Consider the following 23,787-nt stretch of genomic DNA (forward strand, 5'->3'; position numbering starts at 1 on the left):
GCTTCTACACAGCTGCCTCCAGTTCAAACAATAAACTGTAGGACCTGCTCCTGATTGGAGGAGAGCAGCGTACTCGGCGTGTGGGTAGCAGAGTTGGGATTGGTGGAAGAGGACTATAAAGGAGGAGAGAGACAACATGCACCAGGAACATCTATCTGAAGGAACACCTGTGCAGCCCCTGAGAGAGCCGGCCGGCGGTGTGCCGCTCCCCCGCGGAAGTGGGGAAAGTGGCAGGGGGAACCGCCCTTCCACGGAGGTGGAAGGGACAGTAGCCAACCCGGGAAGAACCAGCAGCAAACCCGGGGAGGGCCGAGCAGACAAAAGAACAGCGCAGGGTCCTGTGTCGTTCCTCCACGAAGAGGGGGAGCGACATAATGGTGCCGTGACTCGGATATGAAGCCTAGGCAGGGTTTAGTGTCGTTCCTCCACAAAGAGGGGGAGCGACAGGCAAGCATGCCACCCACACCTGCAGAGTGGCTGGAAGCAAGGTCAGTGGACTGCAGAGGCTGGAACAAACATTCTTTTTTTTTTTTTTTTAAGATTTATTTATTTGAAAGACAGAGTTACAGAGAGAGGTAGAGACAGAGAGAGTCTTCCATCTGCTGGTTCACTCCCCAGATGGCCACAATGGCCGGAGCTGCGTCAATCCGAAACCAGGAGCCAGGAGCTTCTTCAAGGTCTCCCACGTGGGTGCAGGGGCTCAAGGACTTGGGCCATCTTCTACTGCCTTCCCAGGCCATACAGAGAACTGGATTGGAAGAGGAGCAGCCAGGACTAGAACTGGTGCCCATATGGGATGTCCGCGCTTCAGGCCAGGGCTTTAACCCGCTGCGCCACAGCACCGGCCTGGAACAAACATTCTTAGTAGGTAACTGGCTCAGCAGATTTTTTGGAATAACGGATATCTGAGCCCACCTTGAAGAACAGTTTTTGTGAAGTCCTTTTTGTTTCAGGTTTTGTTTTTATGTCATAGGCTTAAAAGACGATGTGTACATTTTCAAGACACAACAAAGCTGAAAGTACGTCACAGTGAATTTTTACAGGGCACACTGGGATGCCCATCTAGATTCTACTGTGAACATTTCATTTCAGCCGGTCTATCACAGATCCGTCCATGCACCCTGCCTCCCGACCTCCATCCATCAATCCAGCACGCTAATGCATCTCACAGTAAACTGTGTAACTGTCACTTCTCTTTCAGCATCCTTCTCGTTAGCCAGAGTCCAGCATGCGCTCGCACCGGTTTCTTCTGATGCTAAATGTAGCTACAAAGACAAAATGCACAAATCTCAAGTGCATAGTTGCCAAGAGTTGACAAGCACATCCACCCATGTAACCCAAACCTCCGTCAAGACACAGAACAAAATCATCACTCCAGAAAGTTCTCTGGGGCCCTTGCCAGTCAATTCCTAACCACAGAGGCAACCAGCTTTGATACCGTTCCTCCATAGATGAGTATTGCCTGTTTCAGAACTTTGTTTAAAAGGAATCCTATGGGGCTGGCAGGCCCTGTGGCGTAGCGGGTTAAGCCACCTCTGCAATGCCCACATCCCATATAGGTGCTGGTTCAAGTCCTGGCTGCTCCAGTTCCAATCCAGCTCCCTGCTAATGCGCCTGAGAAAGCAGCAGAGGATGGCCCAAGTCCTTGGGCCCCTGCCACCCACGTGGGAGACCAGGATGGATTTCCTGGCTCTTGGCTTTGGCCTGGCACCACCCCAGCTGTGGCTACTTTGGGTGTGAACCGGCAGATAGATATAAGATCCCTCACTCATGTTCTCTCCCTCTCTGCCACTCTGTCTTTCAAGAAAAATAAGTGAATAAACCATTAAAAAAGTAAATTATCCTCCAAAGGCCTTCCTTCTATCTGCAAGAGGTCTCAGGAGATGAGGCTTTCTGACTCAGAGGGTCTCACTCGCTGTCTTGTGCCTTTAGGGAGGGCTGCTCCAGCGGCAGCTCCCAAAGTGGCTGTTGGACCAGGGGAGGCTATCCATCCCCAGGGAGCGCTCACATTTGTCTAAGGAGTTGTGTGCAGTGTTGTGGCTTGGAACACAAATGGAGAGGAAAACGATTTAATCAACAGCCATCTTCACTAGCCAGATAAGGACCCTGGAAAACAGGGTGACTAAGACACTTACCCAGGTGTCACACGGTTCTCTGGGGCAGAGTCTAAGCTTGCTCTACCTCCTTGTGGAAGATTGACAGGGGGCTGCAGACGTGGAGCTACAGTGCTAAGAAAACACCGTGTAGCCTTCCTTCAGACATGAGGATCCACACCAAGGTCACGTCCTCACCCAGGCTGGGTTGTCCTCAACTGTACCACTCTGCATCCAGACCCATCTGTGAGACAAAATGCAAGCCTGGGATCAGAGGGGCTTTGCGGCTGGGGCTGGCTATCTTAGCAGGAAGGAAAGCCCCCACCCCCACCCCAGGACACACCTGGCAAAGTGGCCAGGCGAAAGTAAAGGAAGAGAGTGTATTTTTTCCTTTTGGAAACAAAATGTCATGCATCTACTTGAGGCTTGCAACATGAGGCTATGGGATCCACAGAGATTCATAGCTATATATAGACAGGACCACGGTGGCTATAGTGAAGAACCCAGCTACTTTTTTGTAAAACAAAGAGCAGCAGAAAATACAGCTGGGCAACCTGCTACCTCTCCAGATTATGTATTTGCATTTTAATGCCAGCTCTCAAGGACAAAATACCTTGTCTAGAAAACAAGTTGCTCTCGGTGCCTTCCTAACATCCCATCACAGCCTCTGTGGCCCACAGGTCTGGGAGCTGTGGCCACTCCTTCACCTGCTGAGCAGGAGAGCTGCGGGGGCTTCAGAGTCCCTGGCTGGCGTTACAAAAGCCTGCTGCACTGCTACCCTGTGGCACTGACTGACTGGCTACTGTCCGAACATTTTAGGCCACTGAGGCTCGGCTCGCTGGAACCCCTTAGGTCACTGGGCCTGAACCCAGGCCGGATGAAACAGCTATGATCCCAGTTTTACTCAGGAGACCCAGAGAAGTCTGGCGTCTGATCCAGGCTCTCCTTACACTTTCTCAAAGTGTTTCTGTCCCCACTAAAACAGTCTTTTCTGCTTTAGCTGCCTCCTGGCCTTCTTCGAACCCTAGAACCTAACAGTAACTTACTAGAACTTTCCTGGGTTCCCTTTTCTGCCTCTGTAACATGGTGTAGGGGAGGTGGGGGGCTTCCTCATTTCACCAGGTGCTGATTTTCCTTAGACCATGTGTCTTGGGTGGCTGTTGTAGCGCGGTAGGTTAAGCTATGCTAGGGATGCCCATATCCTCTGTCAGGGAGCTGGGCTGAGTCTCGGCTCCTCTGCTTCAGATTCAGCTTCCTGCCAATGCTTCCTCAGAAGCAGCAGATGGTGGCCCAAGCTTGGGCCCTGCCACCCTCATGGGAAACCTGGATGGAGTTCCAGGCTCCTGGCTTCAGCCTGGCCCAGCCCTGGCTGCCATGGGAATACAGGGAGTGGGCCAGCAGATGGAAACACTCTGTCTGGTGGAGATGGTAGGGTGGCTCGGGCCCATCTCCCCCCAACAAGCACCCCCAAACCTCTCTAGCCCTCACGACAAGCTTGCAAGGTAGGCTTGACCCCGGTTTCATTTAGGAGACCCAGAAAAGTCTGGCACCTGACCCAGGCAGGAGAAGGCTGCGAGCTGTGGGTCCGGCTGACTGCAGGAGGCTGGCTCTCTGCCGTAGGTACAGATGCCCAGCCATCAGCTGTCACACAGCTCCTGAGCCTGCCCTGGCCCATCAGGGAGCCTTCTCCTGCCTGGATCAGGTGCCAGACTTTTCTGGGTCTCTAGCTTGTCATGAGGGCTAGAGAGGTTTGGGGGTGCTTGTGGGGGGGAAATGGGCCCAAGCCACCCTACCATTTCCACCAGCCTCTCCAGCAAAAAAAAAAAAAAAAAAAAAAAAAAAAACCAAAAACAAAACAAAAAAAAAACACCCTGTGCTGGTTGCCTATGTCCCTGTTCAGACTCTGCTTGGCCCCACTGTGTAGCAGCCCTTCCTCCCTCTGGTGCCGGGCAGGCCCTCTGGGAACCTAGCATCAGACAAGGTGGTTCCAGAGGGTGGCCAGCTCCCACACGGAAAGGCCAGGCAAGGTCCGATTCTACTTCTAGGTTTTCCAGGTGTGTAGGCGCAGGGTCCTAGCTGCTATGACTTACCTGGGGGAAGAGGCAGTCTAGTTCCTGCGCCTGTTTTGGGGGGAGAAAGGTCCGCCAGATCTGGCGAGCGTGCTTTCTTGGGCTCGAAGTTCTCAGCACGCCAGTGCACGGCATTTGGGTGCCTTGTCCTGAATCTCCACAACACTATCTGGAAACGTTAGCGCTAAGGGAGCCCCGCGTTAAGGCTCCTCTGTGAGGCTGGCTGTCCCCACACCTGCAGCCCCAGCCTCTGCTCTGCGAATGGATGGCAACACGCAGACATCCCGCAGCTTTGCCTGGTGGGGACCTGGGCCCACTTGTGCGCCTCCCGCCCGCGGCAGGTCCCCCTGGAAGCCGGGGGGGACGCTCCTCTGGCCCGTGCGCCCTGGGCTCCGAGCGGCCCCCGCCGGGTCTCCCGGAACCGAGGCCCGGCGGGGCAGGCGGGGCAGGAGCCGGGGCAGGGGTGCGGGGCGGGGCGGGGCGCGGCGTCACGTGACGAGTCAGCCGGGCGGCGGGCGGGGCCGGCTGGGTAAAAGGGCGCCGGGCGGGCTGCGGGAGCTACGGCGGCTGCTCGGCTCCGGCTGCGGCGCGGCGGCGGCGGGCGCGAGGAGGCTGCAGGCCCGGTTCTCACGGCTGCGCTCGGTGAGTCGGCGCTGGAGGCGCGCGGGCCTGGGTGGCGGCGCTGCGGCTGCGGAAAGTAACCTTGGCCAGGCCTGGGGGCCCGGCTGGCGGAGGAGAGCCACGCTTGGGGCCGTCGCTGCGATGCCAGCAGGGGTGGCCCCGGGCCGCCTTTGCGCCATCGCTGGGCGCAGTGACCCTGGGCCTGCTCGGCTCACACCCAGGGCCCGACCCGAGTGGGGTTGCCGGGGCGCGCCGATCAGACCCCGGCCTTGGGGCTCTTGGGGACACAGTCCCGGGCTCAGAGCGCCCCGTCTGCCTGCGTGGTCGCTTTTTTCTCGTTCTGAAGAGCTTGACTGCGCACAATCTCCACACCATTCCTGGAGTCCCAGGAGTCGGGTCCCTTCGAAAACAGAAACCTGGAACTGGGTGGCTAGGGTGGAACCGGCACGAGGAGGAGTGCGATTCATAAACAGGAAGAGAAACTGAGCGGAGAGGAGAGGAGCCCGTCCCGGACTTGGGGGCCCCAGGCTGTCCCCGGGGTGCCGGGGGCAGGGCTGTGGGAGGGGAAGCAGGGTGTTTGCCTGGGACTTCACCTCTGCCCTCTGCTCCTGGCCCTGAGGAGCAGCTGGGGGAGGGGGACGACGGGTGGGCAGGCAGACCGGGGGAAGTGAACTGGACCCTGCTTGTTTGCGGGTGCAGGTGTGAGGTGCAGGACTGTGGCTCTGGCATTCTTCATCCGACCTGGGAGGGACCCCATTGCCTAGTGGTGGAGCGAGTGAGGTTGCGGAATGCAGGGGACCACCTAGCACCTCGGGTCTCTTAGGAACACATCTCCGGGTGTCTCTCGCCAGAGGAGACCGGCAGAGGTGCGGCCACCAGGGCCGGGGTCACTGGGAGGTAGGTGAAGAGGAGCTGGCTGAGGAGAGGCCACTCCTTCCCTGCCATCCTTTCGTTGATGGAGGACACCGCTTCCGCTTGGCTCCGGTGATGGAGACCTGGAGAAGGGCAGGGCTGCCTATGCTGCGAAGCCGTTTCAGAAAGTCGGAGGGTTCTGCTGATGGCACAGGTGCGGGGCCCTCTGGGGTTGCTTCCGAGGCCCTGGCTCCCCGGGTGTCCCGAGGCTGGCCTGGGCAGCACAGCCCTGTTTCCAAGCTGCTTGGATTCGGGCGTGGGTGGGAGCCCTTTGGCTCCAGGGCGAAATTGCCCCTGTGGTGCTGACTCAGCAGCAGGGGCCGAGGTCCTTGCTTCTTTTCTTTCCCCAACTGCTGGGTCTGGGAGTTACACACATTCAGGGTAGGGTAGAAGACATTTTATTCGGCTATTGGCAGTGGATTGGAAAGTAGAGGGAGACCACTATTGCCTGATTTTCTTTTAAAATTTTATTGTACTTGAATGGCAGAGACAGAGGTTCTGTCTCTTCTTCACTCACTTCCCCCAGGTGCGCGCAGCAACCCAGGCTAGGCCAGGTTGAAGCTACAACCTGAAACTGAATCGGGGTCTCACTAGCCTGGCAGGACCCGAGTAGCTGAGCCTGCTGCCTCCCAGGATGCTCCCTACGAGAAAGCCGGCAGCCGTGGAGCTGGGTTGCACACCCAGGCACCCTCACGGGATGCGGGTGTCCCAGGCCACGGCTTGACTGCCCACCGTGTGTGGTTTCCTTAGAGGCAGTGGCGAGTTGTGTGGAATACCCACACTGGGGAGAGAGGAGGCCGCACAGGGCTGCTGCCCGCTTGTGCTGCTCTGGCCCAAGGAAAGTATCAGAAATCCGTGAGGCTGAACTATGCGAAATGAGTGCTTTTGCCTTTCACGGAGTTCTCAGGCAGGGAGGGTGCTGAGTGTGTATGGGGGTGTATTTGCTCACTGAATATTGGGGTGCAGTCAGCAGTGCACACCTGGTCCCGCTCCAGGAACTAAGGGAGGCTGTGTGGCTGCGGATGTTTTCATTCCACCCTGGTCTGTGTGGGAGGGGCGGTGCAGGGATGGAGCATGGCCACACCTGGAACCAGACCCCCTGAAATCTCACGGGTTCAGGCCCTTGCCCCTCCCCTACAGACCTGGGGCCACCCAGTCTCAGGGTTACCTGGGACCAGGTAAGCAGCCCCGCTGTGAGGCAGCGGGTTCTTGGCGTCTGCTCTGCCAGCCTCACAGCGATCAGGTAATATTTGCCAATCCATAAACTCCAGACATGTTTCACTTTACAAACGAGAAAAGCAGGGTGCCTGCAAGTGTCCCTGTGGTTGGGGTCACTCAGCTGTGAAATTCCACCTGGGATTGTCTCCTGACCATTACCAGTTTCTACGTAGGTCCACCCTGCTTAGAGGTTTTCCTCCCCTGGACAATGCACTCCTTAGACGAGCGCGATGGTCCTTTATGGGGATTAGTACTGTGTGCATGCCAGGTGCTGGGGAGCCTTGACCGTGTTATCTGTAATGAGCAGGGCAAACCTCCTGAGGTCTGGTCAAGATAATCTCACGTTATCTGCACGCATGGGTGGAGGAGAAAGGGACTGACAGCGCCAAGATAGTCGGCAGACCCGGCACGGGAGCACTGCAGAGCGGCAGGATGTTCTACCCTCAGCAACACGGGCTGTGACTGCTCCACGGCCCTGTGCCCTGCTGACCTGCACTTGGGCGGGATGTGCCCGCACAGAGGAGTCTGGTGCCTTCCTGGCTTGCAGAAATCCTGGGAGAATGCTGCCAGTCACGGGCTGCTGCCACGCGAGGACCGGTCAGACCTCCGATGGCTGGCACCTGCTGCAGCTCTACTCAGTTAACTCTCCTTGTGTGTGTGTGTGTGGGGGTGACTTTTTGTTAGTCAAGATAGCAGAATGAATAATGTTGAAGGCCTTCTTACTGGTAGGTCAGAGGCCATATCTTTTTTCATCTAATCTGGGATAGATTTGAAAATAAAATGACCCTGGGCAGCAAGTGTCACCTGCCATGTGCATGGGGAACTGTGGAGTCCCCTCCCGGTGATGCAGATGGCCCGTGGGAGCATCCCCTTCCGCCTTCTGTCAGCCCTCTCCCCAGGAGAGGAAACCAGTGCCGAGCTGGGGGGGCAGGACCTCTGTGTGGCGTGCTCTCCACCTGCCAGCGGGAAGTATAATCTACGTAATCTAACCTGCAGTCGAATTAGGGCACTTTGGTGTGCTGCAAGCTGGAGAGGCCAGGAGCATTAATCTCATTTAAATCCCAAAGGATCAAAAGCTTTTATATAAAGTAGACCCAGCATCCTTCAGTATCCAGGCGCCATGCCCACTTTAGCAACGGAGATGTGCATCTCATGAAGTAACAGAGCCATAGAGCAGAGCCGGTAGACAGAAGCTTCCAGAACTTTCCAGAACATTGCCTAGATTGTCTCACTAACAATAAAGACATTTTGAACTGCTGGGAGCTTTCATGGTGTCTGTGGTTGTAGGCCTGCAGTCGTCATTTTCTTTGATGCACGACGCGCCGGGCAAGGGTTTACTGCGCTGGTGTTGGGCTGGGTTCCGAGTGTGGGCGTTGTAGTGAGACATTTTCCAGGCATGTGGGGGAGTAGCTTGAGTAGGCTGGCCCTGCTGCACCTGGTGCAAAGGAGTGGCTTATTGTGGGTAGATGGCTGACAGGTGGGCAGCATGGCAGTGCCTGTGCGTGGCCTGAAGGGCTTGGGTGGGTGAGGAGGGGCAGGGTCGTCTAACAGCTCCTCCGGCTCCCTTGGGTCCCCCAGGGCTGGTCAGCACCTGCCAGCTGCCCACTGCCTGCCCTGAATGGCCTTTCTGGGCCACACAACCGATGGCTGCCAGGAGCCCAGCTCCAGGGGACAAGTGGGCAGCTGGTGTCTGTTCATAAAGAGATGGATGGGGCTGAGGACTGGGGTTTTTGTCCTTCAGCGTTGTCAACCAGAAGGCACTGAATACCATAAAGGGCAAAAACAGAACATGAGAGACCACATCAAGGCTGTGATTCAGACCAGACAGGCAGTGTCTTGGCCTCCGTCGATGTGTTCAGAGCACAGGTCAGTGCGCTCCCAGCCGCCGCAGGGCTGCCGTGTTCTGACCGGCTTGTGGGGGATAGCAGATCTGCACGGTCTTGTCTGTGACTGCGCTGAAGTGGTCGAAACTGGAAGAGCAGCTGCCTCTAGCGACACAGGCAAGAGGAGTTTTTATAGAAGAGAAAGAAGCTTACCGAGTTCTCAGCAAGGGCCCGGCCGTGTCCTCGCAGCCTGCCTGCCTTCCGCCATCCCTCAACCCTGAGCACTCCACTGCGCTGGGTAAGGCACCCTCCAACTGGCAGTGTCGGGAAAACACAGGCACTCGAAGTTTCTGATTCCTTCCAGCCCTCTGTGGAAGAAGTCAGCCGCGCTGTCACAGAGGGGTGATCAGGGAGGAGCAATGGACCGCATAAATACCGTGTTGCTAGACATTTGTTCGCTTTTCAAAAACGGCTTACTTATTTTCATCTACTTGAAAGTTAGAATGAGAGAGAGAGAGAGAGAAAGAGGAGATCTTCCATCCGCTGGTTCACACCCCAAATGACCACAATAGCTTGGGCTGGACCAGGCCAGAGCCAGGAACCATGAGCACTGTCCAGGTGTCCCACGTGGGTGGTGGGGGCCTAGGCACTAGGGTTGTCCTCGGCCGCCTCCTGGGTTGCACTGGCAGGAAGCTGGATCTGAAGCAGAGGAGCCAGGATTTGAACCAGCACTCTGATGCGGGATACAGGCATCTTCCCCTTCCCCTTCGATGTTCATTCCATCTTTCAGGGTCCCAGGGTCCCTGTGTGTCCTAGGTGTGGCTTCAAGGCAATCTGAGGAGTGGCTTTGCTGGGACAGCAGGTGATTTGGTGGACGTCTCGCCTGGTGACATGACAGCATTCTACCCACCTTGGTGGGACTTAGAAACTACTGAGTGCTGTGTGGGTTTGGAAAAGGAAGAAGTGAGAAGAGCTCGGGTACTTTCGCCAGAGATTAGCTTGGGGAAGGGGCAGAGCATGTCTGCCCAAGGGCCCAGCTGCCTGAGGAGCAGCAGTCACTGGTGCCCACAGCTGTTAGCCCCTGGGCCACGCCTGGAGAAAGGGGTTCTGATGACTCCCAGCTGTTCCCCATCTGCTTGGACCCCTTCCCTCCTGAAATTAGAAGTGCGGGAATGAGGAGAAGGGAGGGCAGCAAAGCTGCTGGGCTGAGCAGTTTCATTACCTTCTCACTGTACCCCTGCCAGGGGCTTTTGCCCACCTCAGTTTGTTCCCGGCTTCCACCCAGATCTGGAGGCCATTACTCCCACTTTACAGAGAAAGACTGCGGCTCAGGCAAAGTCAGCAGGTGGCAGAGCTGAGATGTAGGTTCCCATCCTCCAAGCCCAGGCCTCGCTTGTGGCCCCTAGAATCTTAACCCAGGGGCTTCGGGGAAGGAGTGGAGAGTCCCTGATGCCCTACCTGTGTGAGGGTCCCTGACACCCTACCTGTGTGAGGGTCCCTGACACCCTAGCTGTGTGTGGGCGCCACGTCGTGTCAGACATTAATGCTGGATAGCAGTCCCCAGCTGTCAGCTTGGAGTTCACGGAGAGCCCTGGTGGTGCGTAGGGAGAACAAGGTTGGCAGAGGTGGGCGGAGGATTGCAGAGCCGGAGGAAGGGAATGGAGCCCATGCAAGGCCTGCAGGCCAGGGGACTCGGCTGGGAATGGCGTGGCACTGGCCAAGGCAGGTGGGCATGCAGGAGCTAGGGACCCCTTGGGAGATAGGAGCGCCTGTGTTCTGCCAACAGAGAAACCAGAGATCTTGTTTAGAAATTTGAGTTGCCATAGGAATGAGCCGTCTTCCGCTTGGCTTGTGACTTAATGTGACAACAGATGCCATTCTCCCAGGGGCACCTGGGGACGTTCTGCTGCCATTGGACATGTGTGCAGCATCTTGTCTCACGCGAGGCTTTCCTGAGGACCCAGCCAGGTCCTGCATGTCACCCTGGACCCGTGCTGGTGAGAAGCCGAGCGGGGCAGCCCTTCTGCTCAGGCCCTGTGCTGCTGATTGTGCCTACAGCGAGTGGACTCCGCGGGGTTCCTGTACCAGCTCCTCCCATCTTGCGGAAAGGTTAAAGTGCCCCGTGTAGGTCAGAGGGTACCACTGAAAGGAAGGAAAAGAACCAGCCTGCTGCACCCTGCTGCCCAGGAGACGCATTTACCTAACATTTCAGAGGCCGTGTGGGTGGCTGACATGTGGTCATGTGGCCATGTGACTCCCAGTCCCCTGTGAGTCATTGGAAACGGAAGTGAAGTGTATGAACAGAAAGTCACTAGGCAGGCAGTCTCAGAAGTCACTGAAAATGCATTTGGGGATCAGATGTTTATCAGTTTGGTGGCTTAGGGTCTCAGAAGCAGTGCTACCATTCTTCCTAAAAGAAACAAAACTTTAAAATTCAAGAACAAGAAGCGGCGCTGTGTCATAGCAGGTAAAGCTACCATCTACGGTGCCAGCATCCCATATGGGCACCGGTTTGAGTCCTGGCTGCTTCACTTCCAATCCAGCTCTCTGCTATGGCCTGGGAAAGCAGTAGAAGATGGCCCAAGCCTTTGGGCCCCTGCACCTGCCTGGGCAACCTGAAGAAGCTCCTGGTTCATGGCTTCAGATCAGCATAGCTTCGGCCATTGTGGCCAATTGGGGAGTGAATTAGCGGGTGGAAGACCTCTCTCTCTCTCCCTCTCTCTACCCCTTTATCTCCCCCTCTCTCTCCCCCTCTCTCCCCCCCTCCCTCTCTCCCTCTCTCCCTCTGCCTCTCCTTCTTTCTCTGTGTAACTCTTACTTTAAAATAAATAAATAATTCTTTAAAAAATAAAAAAAAAGAGCAAGGGGCCAGCGTTGTGTGTTCAAGTCCCGGCTGCCCCACTTCTGATCCAGCTCCCTGCTATGGCCTGGGAAAGCAGCAGCGGACGGCTCAAGTACTTGAGTTCCTGCTGCCCATGTGGGAGACCCAGAAGAAGCTCCTGCTCCTAGCTTTGGCTGGTCCCACTCAGGTCGTTGCAGCCATTTGGGAAGTGAACCAGTAGATGGAAGATCTCTCTATCTTTCCCTCTGTCTCTGTGTAACTCTGCTTTTTGAATAAATCAGTTAATTTTAAAAAATAAAATACAAAAACAAGTGTATTTCTTAATTTAAAGTATTATTTATGTGAGAGGCAGGAAGATCTGCCATTATCCACTGGTTCACTGCCCGCATGCCTGCAGTGTCTGGAGCTGGGAGCCTGGAACTCAATCCAGGTTCCCTCTGTGTGTGGCAGGGACCTAGGGGATCGAGTCATTTCCAGTAGGAAGCTGGAGTCAGGCACAGGGGCCAGGTGTTGAACCCGGGGACCCTGATGTGAGGTGTGGGCATCTTAAGCTAAGCCGAATGTCTTCCCCTGCTTCTTTTTTAAAAAAGGAAGGATCTGTAGTGACACAAACCCCTGTAGCATCCTCACCTCTTTTGTATCCTTGCCGTGATGCCCTGGATGCCGTAACAGGAATGCAGCTCTGGGCGCGTGCTGCTTAATAGACTCGCGCATTGAGCATCTGCAACTCGCTTTCCCCCACTGACAGTCTGACTGGGGCATTTTTATTTTAGCTGTGTGGTAGGATGCAGTTCAGCTAGCACAGTTGTTCGGTGGCTACTTTGTATTCCAAGTAACCACTTACCATAATTTAACTGTTGCTTCCTTATCGGCTTTTGTTTCTGGCCTTTTGCTACTACAAACAAGGACTATTTAGTAAAAATCCTGTATTTGTATCTCTGTTTGTAGGGACTACTCTACGTGTCCAATGAATTCTAAATGTCAAATTGCTATGTTCCAGGGCCTGCAGATTTAAGGATTGGGAGGCATCGCAGGCTGGCCCTGCCATGGCTGCCCTGCCCCAAGCACCTGTTATCAGTGCTGGCCTCTTTTTCCCCACAGGGAAGGGCCACACCCGCCCAGCCTTTCCCAGTCTGACATCTAATGAATATCCCCTTGACTTAATCTACGTGCCTCTGAGGCTCGGCATTGTTATATCTATGCTGCCATTTGTAGTTTTCTATAAAGTCACTGTATATCCTTTTACCATTTTTCTTTTATGCTGTTTGTATTTCTCTGATTTTTTGGGCTATATTTAAAGATTTATTTGTTTACTTTAAAGACAGAGTTACAGAGAGAGGGTGAGACACAGAGAGATCTTCCATCCTTTAGTTCATTCCCCAGATGGCTGCAATAGGGCTGGGCCAGACCGAACCCAGGACCCTGGAACTCCATTCAAGTCTCCCACATGTGTGGCAAGGGCCTAAGTACCCAGGCCATCTTCTGCTGCCTTCCAAGGCTTATTATCAGGGAGTTGGATTGGAAGTGAAGCAGGGGCCAGCACTGTGGCATAGTGGGTTAAGCCACTGCCTAAGGTGCTGGCATCCCATATGGGCACCGGTTCGAGACCCGGCTACTCCACTTCCCATCCAGCTCTCTGCTATGACCTGGGAAAGCAATGGGAGATGGCCCAAGTCCTTGGGCCCCTGCACCTGCATGGGAGACCCAGAGGAAACTCCTGGCTCCTGGCTTTGGATTGGCACAGCTCTGGCCATTGCAGCCAGTTGGAGAGTGAACCAGCAGATGGAAGACCTCTCTCTCTCTCTTTCTGCCTCTTCTCCTCTCTGTGTAACTCTGACTTTCAAATAAATAAATTAAAAAAAAAAAAAAAGTGAAGCAGCCAGCACTGGAACTGGTGCTGGTGCCCGTGTAGGGTGCCAGCATTGTAGGCAGCAGCTTTACCCACAGTGCCAGCCCCATGTTACTGTTGTTTGAGAGAGGCAAAGAGACAAAGTGACAGCTCCCATCTGCTGTTTCACTCCCCCAAATAACTAGACCAGCTGGGACAATCCAGGTGGAAGCTGGGCGCTAGGAACTCAGTCCAGGTCTCCCACAAAGGTAGCAGGGTCCGAAGTGCTTGAGCCAATCAGTGCTGCCTCCCAGGCTCTGCACGAACAGGAAGCTGCCGCCAGACTCAAACCCAGGTACTCTGATATGGAACGCGGGCATCTTAAGTTTGTCTTTATTTGATTTTTTTAAAGAAATTTTATTTTCATGTAATCAGATCTTTCTCCTTGAAGGTCATGTTTTACATCAGTCTTAGGCGTTCCTCAAAATGATACAATGTTGAAAATCATGGGTTTTTCTTCATGAGACTTTCCTGTTTTTTTATTTGTGAGTTTTGTCTCACTGAGGCACTTTCTGTGAGGTAGGAGTCAAGTGCAAAAATTCAGCCTTACTCTTTTTTCCAAAATGGACAGCAGATGTGCAGGCAGTACCTGCTGCGGCATCGCCTGTCGCCTCCTCGGGGGCCTTGCCCAGCTGCCCTGGGCGCCCCCGTGTGGGGCGTGCTTCTGGGCGCCCCGTGTGGGGCGTGCTTCTGGGCGCCCCGTTGAAGAGCTGCTCTGGTGCTGCGTGAAGCAGTTTGCTGCCCTGGAGGACCAGGCTCCCGTCAGAGTCATCTTGCTGTCCTCACGCGTTTGTTCTTCCGGATGACTTGTGAACTAAGCAACAATGAAGTTCAGATTTTCCCTGAAACAGACCTCACCAGGCGAGGCGGAGTGTCAAGTGCCAGCTCCTACATCAGGCCGGGGACAGGTGCCCACAGGGCCCCAGGTGCCGGTGCCCAGGGAACACTTCTTGCTTTTGTTCGACTTGCGTAAGAGGGTGACTCATGGGTCGGCTGGAACTCGTTGGTCTCTTAACCAAGGAGCGAGTCCAAGGGCAAAGGCCGAGGCAGTGATGTGATGACGTCTCAGAAGCCTCATCTCAAGCCGGAAGCGGAGCCCTTGGCTGACCGGAAAAGCCAGAGCAGATCCCAGAAGGCTGGTGCCACCCGCCAGACCTGCTCCGTGCCCCAGTCGGCACGCGGGCCGGCACTCTGGGGCCTGTGCGCGTTTTGTCGAGAACGGTGCTCACGCGTCTTACTTTCTCTCAGGTTTCTCCTCCCCTAGGTCATGATCACACAGTTTCAGATCTCTCACTGGGGAAAAGTCTCAACCTTTGTTCTGCAGATCTGAAAACAGAGCAGGCCCTGGACTCAGTGTAGCTGCAACACAGCCCAGGGCTTTCCCGTTCCTGGCTCCGGCACACCCGGCACAGACAGGGCTTTGCACGTGGCTCTGTGCACCAGGCACAGTTAGGGACTTTGCATGGCCATGAGGCTGGGAGCCCATGGACATCCCTGGTCCTTGAGGGCTCTCTGCTCTTGCACCACGCTTCAGTCACCTAGGGGGGAACAGGCAGGGGTGGGGCCAGGACAGGTGTGCGCCGAGACTGTGCCCTATGAGCAGAGCAAGGGAGCCCAGTGGGGGAGAAGCAGCCTGATGTTTGCTGTTCCATCTTTGGCAGGTGCATCAAGGATCTGTCTTCCAGAATGTGGCGACTCCTGTCCCCTCTCTGCTGCCTGCTGGCACTGACCAGCGCCTGGAGCGACTCCCATCTGCACCCGCTGTCGGATGAGCTGGTCAACTTCATCAACAAGCAGAACACGACGTGGCAGGTGGGCTGGGGGCTGCTCCCAGCCTGGGTCCGCTCCGCAGGTTTATCTGCACACGGATCCCCAGGAAAGAGACGCCTGCTGTGGCCGCAGGACTATGTCCTGGGCAGTTGAAGCTCAGGACCAGGCCCTTGACCTCCCATCCTGAGCACTGTGTGTTGGGGGGCGTGTGTGTGAGCGTGTGCACGTGCGGGCGTAAGCAAACTTCAGGAGTGTCCACAGCCAGGGAGGTCCCGTGCTGCTTCATCGGTACCGACCCCTGTGTTGGGGGTTGGGAGGTTCTGTCTTCTTGCCAGCAAATGGTGGCGATGAGAGGTCCGAGGGTCACTCCAGCCATTCCCCAGCTGTGCAGGACCCCTGCCCTTCCCACGCCGGCTTTCAGAGGAGGCAGCACCCGTCTGCTGCTGGGTGACTGAGAGGGTGGCTCTCTTCCAGGCCGGGCACAACTTCTTCAACGTGGAGGTGAGCTACCTCAAGAAGCTGTGCGGCACCTTCCTGGGAGGGCCCAAGCTGCCCCGCAGGTGAGTGCCCTGGGAGAGCCCCGGGGAGGGAAGCAGGAGAGGGAGAAGGCCCCCAGGGCTGCAGAGGCCATGTGAAGTAAGGGCTGCCCTGGGAAGCTGGATTGCCTCAGAGCAGGGCCCCCGGGGGGAGGGGCGGCAGGTGTGACAGGGAGGTTCAGGTCTGCCCGGACTCAACCTTGGAGAATTTAAGGCGAAACCTAAGAAAAGCTATGTGATCTCCCGTTAATGCTTTTTTCCCAGCAAACTGCAGTGCACATTTTCACACAGATGCTACTCTTGAACAAGCATCAGGTGTCTCCCCAAGGCCGGGGTAGTTGAGTGAGGGGAGACCACACCGTCATCTGATGGTGGTGATACTTATGGTGATGTCAGGGACCTGGGCAGCTGTTTATGCCTGGGAGCAGGGGAAACAGGAAACCCTGTGTCTGAGACCCTCGAAACTCCCAGGTAGTAAGTCTAGAAGGAAGCAGACAACGCAGAGAGAGAGGTCTTCCATCCGCTGGTTCACTCCCCAATTGGCCTCAATGGCCGGAGCTGCACTGATCCGAAGCCAGGAGCCAGGAGCTTCTTCCGGGTCTCCCTCATGGGTGCAGGGGCCCAAGGACTTGGGCCATCCTCCACTGTTTCCCCAGGCCATGGCAGAGAGCTGGATCAGAAGAGGAGCAGCTGGGACTAGAACCGGCGTCCATATGGGATGCCTGCACTTCAGGCCAGGGCTTTAACCTGCTGCGCTACAACGCCGGCCCCAGCCAGCTGCTCTTAAGCCAGGCAGCCTCTGCAGGGAGGCAGGGCACGAGCTATAGGATGAGGGTTTCTGATAAAGACCTTTCCTTCCCCAGAGTTGAGTTCGCTGATGACATAAAACTGCCTGAGAGCTTCGACGCGCGGGAACAGTGGCCGAACTGTCCAACCATCAAGGAGATCAGAGACCAGGGGTCCTGCGGCTCTTGCTGGGTAAGCCCCTGATGCCTGGGGCGGGCGTCGGGCACAGGGGGCGGGGTCAGCGATCCCGGGGTTAGGATCAGACCAGCCTGTGACAAGGCCAGCATGTAAGCTTTCAGCATCTCCGTTTCCATCCATTAAAAAAATAATCATCAGGTGCCTCTGGTTGGTTGTGAGTTCTCGCCAGGATTAGGTGGTACGACGGATGGGCGAAGCATGCTGCACACCGGCAGTCCCGAGCGCCTGGGTTGTGTAGCTGGTTTCCTTGCTGTCACACGCTGCCTGGCCTGTCAGCAAGTACCAGTGCCTCTGACCGCTGCTCCGCTCCGTGAAAGTGCCCCATCTGTGCAACGCGCTATCTTGATTTTGCTTAATTGTGGCACAGGGTGGCCAAATGTAGCCATCAGAACCATTTGTTAAATGCACAGTCCGGTGGCCTTAAGTGCCTTTCCAGTGTTTTTGTTTTGTTTTGTTTTTTGTTTTTTTTTTTTTTTTTAAGATTTATTTATTTATTTGAAAGGCAGAGTTACACAGAGGCAGTGGCAGAGACACAGAAAGAGAGAGGTCTTCCATCTGCTGGTTCACTCCCCAAATATGGCTGCAATGGCTAGAGATGGGCTGATCCAAAGCCAGGAGCCAGGAGCTTCTTCCGGGTCTCCCATGCAAGTGAAGGGGCCCAAGGACCTGGACCATCTTCCACTGTTTTCCCAGACTATTAGCAGAGAGCTGGATTGGAAGTGGGGCAGCCGGGACTCAAATCGGCACCCATATGGGATGCCGGCACTGCGGACGGCGGCTTTACCTGCTGCACCACAGCGCTGGCCCCAGCCTGCCCAGTGTTGAGTAACCATCCCCATGCCCAGTGACCCCTGCTCCCCAGGTCCCGGCAGGCCCCGCTATGGTTCCTGTTTCTGTGAGTTTGACAATGCCAGGGCTTCCTCTAAGTGAAAGCACATGGTGCTGGCCTTCTGCGTGAGCTGTGTTTTACGTTGGACACACAAGCTGCTGTCTCGGAAACGAATGGAATTCCCTAGCGGAGGTTTAAGGTGGTCTCCTACGGTACAGCTGAGTCGGAGCCCACCTGCTCATCGGCAGATGTACCAAGAGATGGGCCCCCACAGAAGGTCTGCGGCCCCCCCAGGTGACAGCTGGAGCTGGCCACCGGCCAGGGAGGCGGCCTCCTCAGCCCATGGCGCTTGTTCCTGCAGGCTTTCGGGGCCGTGGAAGCCATCTCCGACCGGATCTGCATCCACACCAACGGGCACGTGAATGTGGAGGTGTCGGCGGAGGACATGCTCACCTGCTGCGGCGGCCAGTGTGGAGACGGGTGAGTCCGCGGCGGGGCGACCCAGGGTGCCTGGTGCAGGGAAGCGGTGCTCCGTCGAGTCAGAAGGCATGGGAGAGCCGGCAGGGCTCCCAGAGTCCTAGCGAAACTGGGTCTCATAACCTCGCTGAAGGCTCTGGGCCCGGTGCCCCTGTCTCCTGGCCGTGCTCTGGGGAGCAGCTAGAACTTCTCACAGTGGCTCTGACTAGAGCTGCACACGCGCGTGTTTCCTTTTCAGCTGTAATGGCGGCTACCCCTCTGGAGCTTGGAACTTCTGGACCAAAAAAGGCCTCGTGTCCGGGGGCCTCTATGACTCCCACGTAGGTGAGTGTGTGCCCTTAGCCCAGATATGCGGCTGGATTTTATAGGCTGAGTCCTGATGGCTCCATCCTCCTTTGTAACGCGAAGGTCCACAGCACAGGGCACAGGGCTGGGCTGAGAGGTGGGGTGGACACAAGCCAGTCACCCGGCCGGCAGCGCCAGCACTGTCAGCTGCAGGCGGAAGGCAGCCCTGGCCTGCAGGGTCTCCCAGTGGGGGCTGGAGACCAACTGCCCCTCTTGCTCCTTGGTTGCCTTAGGCTGCAAACCCTACTCCATCCCTCCGTGCGAGCACCACGTCAACGGCTCCCGGCCCGCGTGCACGGGGGAGGGAGACACGCCCAGGTGCAGCAAGACCTGCGAGCCCGGCTACAGCCCGTCCTACAAGGAGGACAAGCACTATGGTAAGTGGGCTGGGGGTGTCTGCCGGCACTCCCTGGAGCCACGGTGGGGACAGGCCAGCCACACTGGATCCTGGAGTCGCGGACACCGGGGCAGACCAAGGAACGGCAGTGAGGCCTGCCCTGCCTCAGGCCACGGTACACTTGCCTTGTCTGCCGTTCCCCACTGCATTCCTGCAAGCCGGAAGGGATGGCGGAGCCGTCCGTCTGAGGGGCTCCCTCGGGCCTCCTGCAGGCCCTTTCTCTGGGCGCCCCCGAGGCTTGCGCTCCCCTGGCGCCACAGTGTCCCCCACGGGCAGCACCATCACCCTGCCCGGTTGCCTCCCCAGGATACAGTTCCTACAGCGTCTCCAGTGACGAGAATGAGATCAAGGCAGAGATCTACAAAAACGGCCCGGTGGAGGGCGCCTTCACCGTGTACTCCGACTTCCTGATGTACAAGTCAGGTGCGTGCCCCCGGCAGAGGGCTACTGCAGGGGCAGCGCCGCACACGGGCTGGGGCTCGGGGCTCGGGGCTCGGGGCTCTGGGCTCCTGGCTCCTTGGAGGATCGCGCAGGCTTCCTCTCGCCCAGCTCTCCGTGCCTGTGTCTCCCTGGCTCCTCAAAGTCTCCCCAGGGTTGTTTCTGATTGGCTCTCTCCTTCCTGTCCCTGGGGCCCGGCTCTCCTGAGAAGCCTTCACCCTCCCGTCCCGTCCTCCCGCCTGCCCTAGCCTCTGCGCTTTGTCGGGCCCCTCGCCTGATGCCCCGCTGCTGTGGGCAGAGCTTTCTTCCAGAGCCCTTCCTCCCTGGATCTCTTCTATGAGCAGTTAAATCGGGAACGAAGCCCTCGGTTCTCATGAAAACCAGGACTGGACAAAGTAAAAAAAAAAAAAACTGCTGTAAAGATGCAACTCTGAATGCCATCCCCACTCCTGGTTTTTTGTTTTGTTTTTAATTTATTTGAAAGTCAGAGTTACAGAGATCCGCCAGCAGCTGTTTCACGCCCCAAATGGCTGCAACAGCCAGGGCCAAAGCCAGGAGCCAGGATCTTCTGGGTCACCCACGTGGGTGCAGGGCCCCAGGGACTTGGGCCATCTTCCACTGCTTTCCCAGGCCATAGTAGAGAGCTGGATCGGAAGTGGAGCAGCCGGGACTCCAACTGGTGCCCATATGGGATGCCGGCGCTGCAGGCGGAAGCTTAATCTGCTATGCCACAGCGCCGGCCCCAGAGATGTATCTGAATAATGCCCCTGGTATCATGGGAGTGTCTGGAAGCTCCTGGTGGGAGGAGCACCCAGGGGCCGGTGCCTCCCTCGCAGGGCCCTCTTGATCCATCTGGAGCCTGTGTCTCCCGGGGCTGCTGTGGGAGGTAGAATGGCGTGTGGGTGTGACCGGGCCGGTTGCCTTCCCCAGGAGTGTACCAGCACACAACTGGCGACATCATGGGAGGCCACGCCATCCGCATCCTGGGCTGGGGCGAGGAGAACGGCGTCCCCTACTGGCTGGTGGCCAACTCGTGGAACACCGACTGGGGTGACAAGGGTGAGTGGCAGTCCCCTTCCTTCCAAAAGTGGGGAGCCGGGGGCCAGGACAGAGTGGCCACCTGGGGCTCTGGGCTCCACCAGCCACACAGCTCCCAACCCTGAGCCCCTGAACCCCAAGCTTTGCCTGAGCCAGGTTTCCCCAGGCCACCCTGAGGCCTTGCTTATTGGGGAGTGTGGCCACCACAGCTCCCTCTGTGACATCCTGCTTTGGGCTGGCTTGGCGACCTGCTCCTGGGTCTTTTAGAGGATGGGTCTCCTTGCTTCGATGACAGTCCAAACCAAGGCCCACTGTGAAAGCACCTTTTCTTTCCCAGGCTTCTTTAAAATCCTCAGAGGACAGGATCACTGTGGAATCGAATCCGAAATTGTGGCCGGAATCCCGCGCACTGACCAGTACTGGCGACAGATCTAACCCGCTGTGGGCTGGCCCCCTCCCCCGCCGTGGGGGAGGCGCCCCTAAATGTATCGGATTGGGCTGGGGAGGAGATGAGATGGGGTTGGGGTAGGTAGGAATGGCTTTCCACACAAGATGATACGGGAGGTTTTAGACAGGGCCTGAAGGACTGGACTGGGCCACGCTTGCGTCCGCCCCAGAGCTGTCTTCCAAGGAGACGCATCCATGGCTGCCCCCTCCAAGCCTGCTCAGTGGACGCTGGTCAGGAGGCAACGGGCCGCGCCGGCCACTGCTGTGAGCGCAGGAGGCTCCTCCTCCACTAGGCACCTGCTGCTCCCGCCCCAGCTGCAACCACCGCACCCCTCCTCTCTCCGGAACCTCCAAGAGCAGGACAGACCTGTCGGCGTGGGCAGCAGGCGTTCCGAGGCATTGGCGAGTGGCGTTCCTGCTGACGCCGCCAGCAAGTCGCCTTCTAGACCTGCACCAGGTTCCGAGGAGAGATGGCGGCAACTCTCTGGAAGACGCCACCTCCCCCCAGGGCCCCTGCACCTGCCAAGCTTCGCAGTGTCGCAAACCCTCTCCGGTCTTGTCCTCGGCATGGTTCCTTTCTAATAGAAGTTGTATTTTTTTGCATCCTTGAGCTGATCACGTGACCAAACAGGTCTAATAGTTGGAAGAGCGGCACTCCCTTTCCAGATTGTCTCCCAATGGCGCGGCGTGAAACAAAACCTGGTGGTCTGGATTTGCTGACTGTCTCCTGACATGGCACCTGGCAGGACTAGTGTGGGAGAAACCAGCTTTTACTGTTTTCTAAAAATCACTGCTTCACCCTGTCCATTTAATGAGGAATGACTGTGCCAATAAAAGGTTTCTCCTTCTACCCGAGGTCTGTGCTCTGCTGGCGTCTCCAAGCCCTTGCTCACTGCCTGCAGCCTGGTGGCTGCTGTCTCTGCCGCCGCATCCCGCCCCTGCAAGAATCGTGTGTGTGTGTGTGTGTGTGTGTGTGTGTGTGTGTAACTGCATGCCCCTGCAGCTGCAGTTTCAACTTCTCATTGCCCCAACCCTGTTTATAGTCCATGGCATCATTCTCCTTACAGCTCCCTGCCGTCCCCGTAATCCTTCCCTGTAGATCGCTCCCTCTGAATACGCCCCAGCCTTGGCCAGTGTGCTCCCGCTTAGAGAATTAAGGTCGTGGTTGTAGTGCATTTTTTTATTAACCACAAACCTTGTACCTGGCAAGATGCAGGCATGGCACATCGCCCATGGTGAAGACAGGGACCCTACCAGAGGGTGCCATTTCCGTGGGAGTGCTCAGTGTAGGGGGTTTTGAGAGTTCCCTGTGTCCCTGGCTGACGCTGCTGGGGGAGGACTTCGCCATTGTAATGCCCTGGTTAAGAATCACATCTCAGGGCCGGCGCCGCGGCTCACTAGGCTAATCCTCCGCCTTGTGGCACCGGCACACCGGGTTCTAGTCCTGGTCGGGGCATCGGATTCTGTCCCTGTTGTCCCTCTTCCAGGCCAGCTCTCTGCTGTGGCCAGGGAAGGTAGTGGAGGATGGCCCAAGTGCTTGGGCCCTGCACCCGATGGGAGACCAGGATAACTACCTGGCTCCTGCTATTGGATCAGCGTGGTGCGCCGGCCGCAGCGGCCATTGGAGGGTGAACCAACGGCAAAGGAAGACCTTTCTCTCTGTCTCTCTCTCTCACTGTCCACTCTGCCTGTCAAAAAAAAAGAAAAAAAAGAATCACATCTCGGTGCCCAGGTTCCTGAGGAAGCCAGGAGAATCCACACTCAACCCACGGATCAGTTGAGATACCTCATTTCTTTCCCTTCGCCAACTGAGAATGTCAGTGGGGATAGCTCCTTCCAGAAGCACGGGGAGCCTGGCGTCCGGCATCACTCGGGAGTTGGAGATCAGAAGCCGTATCAGATAAGCTCCAAAAACCTGAACACTGCAGGAAAAGTGGGACACTCGGATGATGAACAGTGGTGACCTGAGGCACAAGTTGGCAATCACTTTATTCTTAGAATTCCAAATAAATTCATAGCTCATAGTTCTTAGTGCTACCTGTGCCCAAACTGAGTTGAGTAATTCCAGTCCCATATTTCTTTCCCTGCCTCCCTCACGCACCCCCTTGCAGCTGTGGAGTCAGTGAAGCGTGGGGCACCTTCACACGTGGCTGCGCAGCTTCTGGGAGAGAAGCCTGCCTTGCCACCTTCCTGATTGGGGGAGATGCACCACGGGTGAATCATCCGTCAGTTTGGGACTTTTCTTGGATGCCCGTCCACAGGTGACAGATGGAGGTCACATTGCCTTTGCAGCCCTAGCAAAGGACATTCTTTGAGGCCGTAACAATTTAGAAGTTTGGGCAAAATAGTTCAGCCTTTTCCACTCTGAAAGCCTTGTTACTCTAAGTGGTCTGCAGCCAGCAGCATGGCCATCACCCCAGGGCCTCCCGGAAACGCACTCAGGATGCCGGGGGTGGGGGGGCAGGGGGGAGCCATTTGTGTTTTAAAAGACCTCTGGTGGTTTCTGGAAGCAGTCGTCCTCAAACCAGCCCCACCAGCAGCAGCTGCTGCAGGGTTGGGAAATCTCTGGTCCTTGCAACGGGGCAATTCTGATGGTTTCAAAACTCTCAGCCTTACAGCTCTGCTCCTAAAGGTGCCAAGAACTCAGGACGCTTGTTACTCAGCAGATGCCTGCTGTCCCTCCGCTCCGCACAGCCAGGCCCCGGGATGGAGCTCAGCAGCTGGTGGAATGGGGCCTCTCCGGGATGGCCCTGGCACCAGAGGCAGAAGCATGTGCGTGTCCGGATTGGACTTCCACAAGTCCCCCGGGTTGAGAACAGGTTCTTGCTCCCAACTGTTCTATTTTAAAGGCCTAGACTCGGATGGGTCAGATGCTCACTCTAAGCAGGAACCAAACAGATGGCATACCAGGGAGGCTATAAATTGAGCTGGGGAGTGGAAGGTGGGTTTGCCAGACTTAGCAAGTAAAAATACAAGATGTGCAATTAAATTTGAATTTCAGATACATACTTTTTAGCATAAATGTTCCATGCCATATTGGGGCTATAATTATACTAAGAC

The 23,787-nt window shown here is 56.4% G+C and overlaps 1 protein-coding gene and 1 long non-coding RNA gene across 2 annotated transcripts; one reads left to right on the forward strand and one right to left on the reverse strand.

The window, feature by feature from the left end:
• Window positions 1-521: 521 nt before the first annotated feature.
• On the reverse strand, window positions 522-4,619 carry LOC138848446 (uncharacterized). The gene is made up of 3 exons (XR_011386234.2): window positions 4,184-4,619; window positions 2,136-2,337; window positions 522-1,265 (listed from the first exon to the last, which is right to left on the reverse strand). It is a non-coding gene; the product is annotated as an uncharacterized LOC138848446 (long non-coding RNA).
• Window positions 4,620-4,722: 103 nt separating this feature from the next.
• Window positions 4,723-21,577, forward strand: CTSB (cathepsin B). The gene is made up of 10 exons (XM_002709436.6): window positions 4,723-4,804; window positions 15,128-15,278; window positions 15,711-15,796; window positions 16,636-16,750; window positions 17,947-18,065; window positions 18,301-18,386; window positions 18,641-18,784; window positions 19,111-19,227; window positions 20,173-20,301; window positions 20,618-21,577. The coding sequence occupies exons 2-10, from the start codon at window positions 15,153-15,155 to the stop codon at window positions 20,713-20,715; spliced, it is 1,020 nt and encodes a 339-aa protein (XP_002709482.1). The 5' UTR covers window positions 4,723-4,804; window positions 15,128-15,152; the 3' UTR covers window positions 20,716-21,577.
• Window positions 21,578-23,787: the final 2,210 nt, after the last annotated feature.

This window comes from Oryctolagus cuniculus, chromosome 2, assembly GCF_051225735.1.
Source record: "Oryctolagus cuniculus isolate XC-2025 breed Fujian yellow rabbit chromosome 2, ASM5122573v1, whole genome shotgun sequence".
In the NCBI taxonomy this organism is placed as follows: Eukaryota; Metazoa; Chordata; class Mammalia; order Lagomorpha; family Leporidae; genus Oryctolagus; species Oryctolagus cuniculus.

What these genes read in the sequence shown, in the direction of transcription:
- CTSB (XM_002709436.6), top strand. Translation starts at nt 15,153, where the DNA reads ATGTGGCGACTCCTGTCCCCTCTCTGCTGCCTGCTGGCACTGACCAGC. An exon ending in AGCAGAACACGACGTGGCAG is followed by an intron (nt 15,279 to 15,710) that starts GTGGGCTGGGGG and finishes GCTCTCTTCCAG; the next exon opens with GCCGGGCACAACTTCTTCAA. An exon ending in CTTCCTGATGTACAAGTCAG is followed by an intron (nt 19,228 to 20,172) that starts GTGCGTGCCCCC and finishes TGCCTTCCCCAG; the next exon opens with GAGTGTACCAGCACACAACT.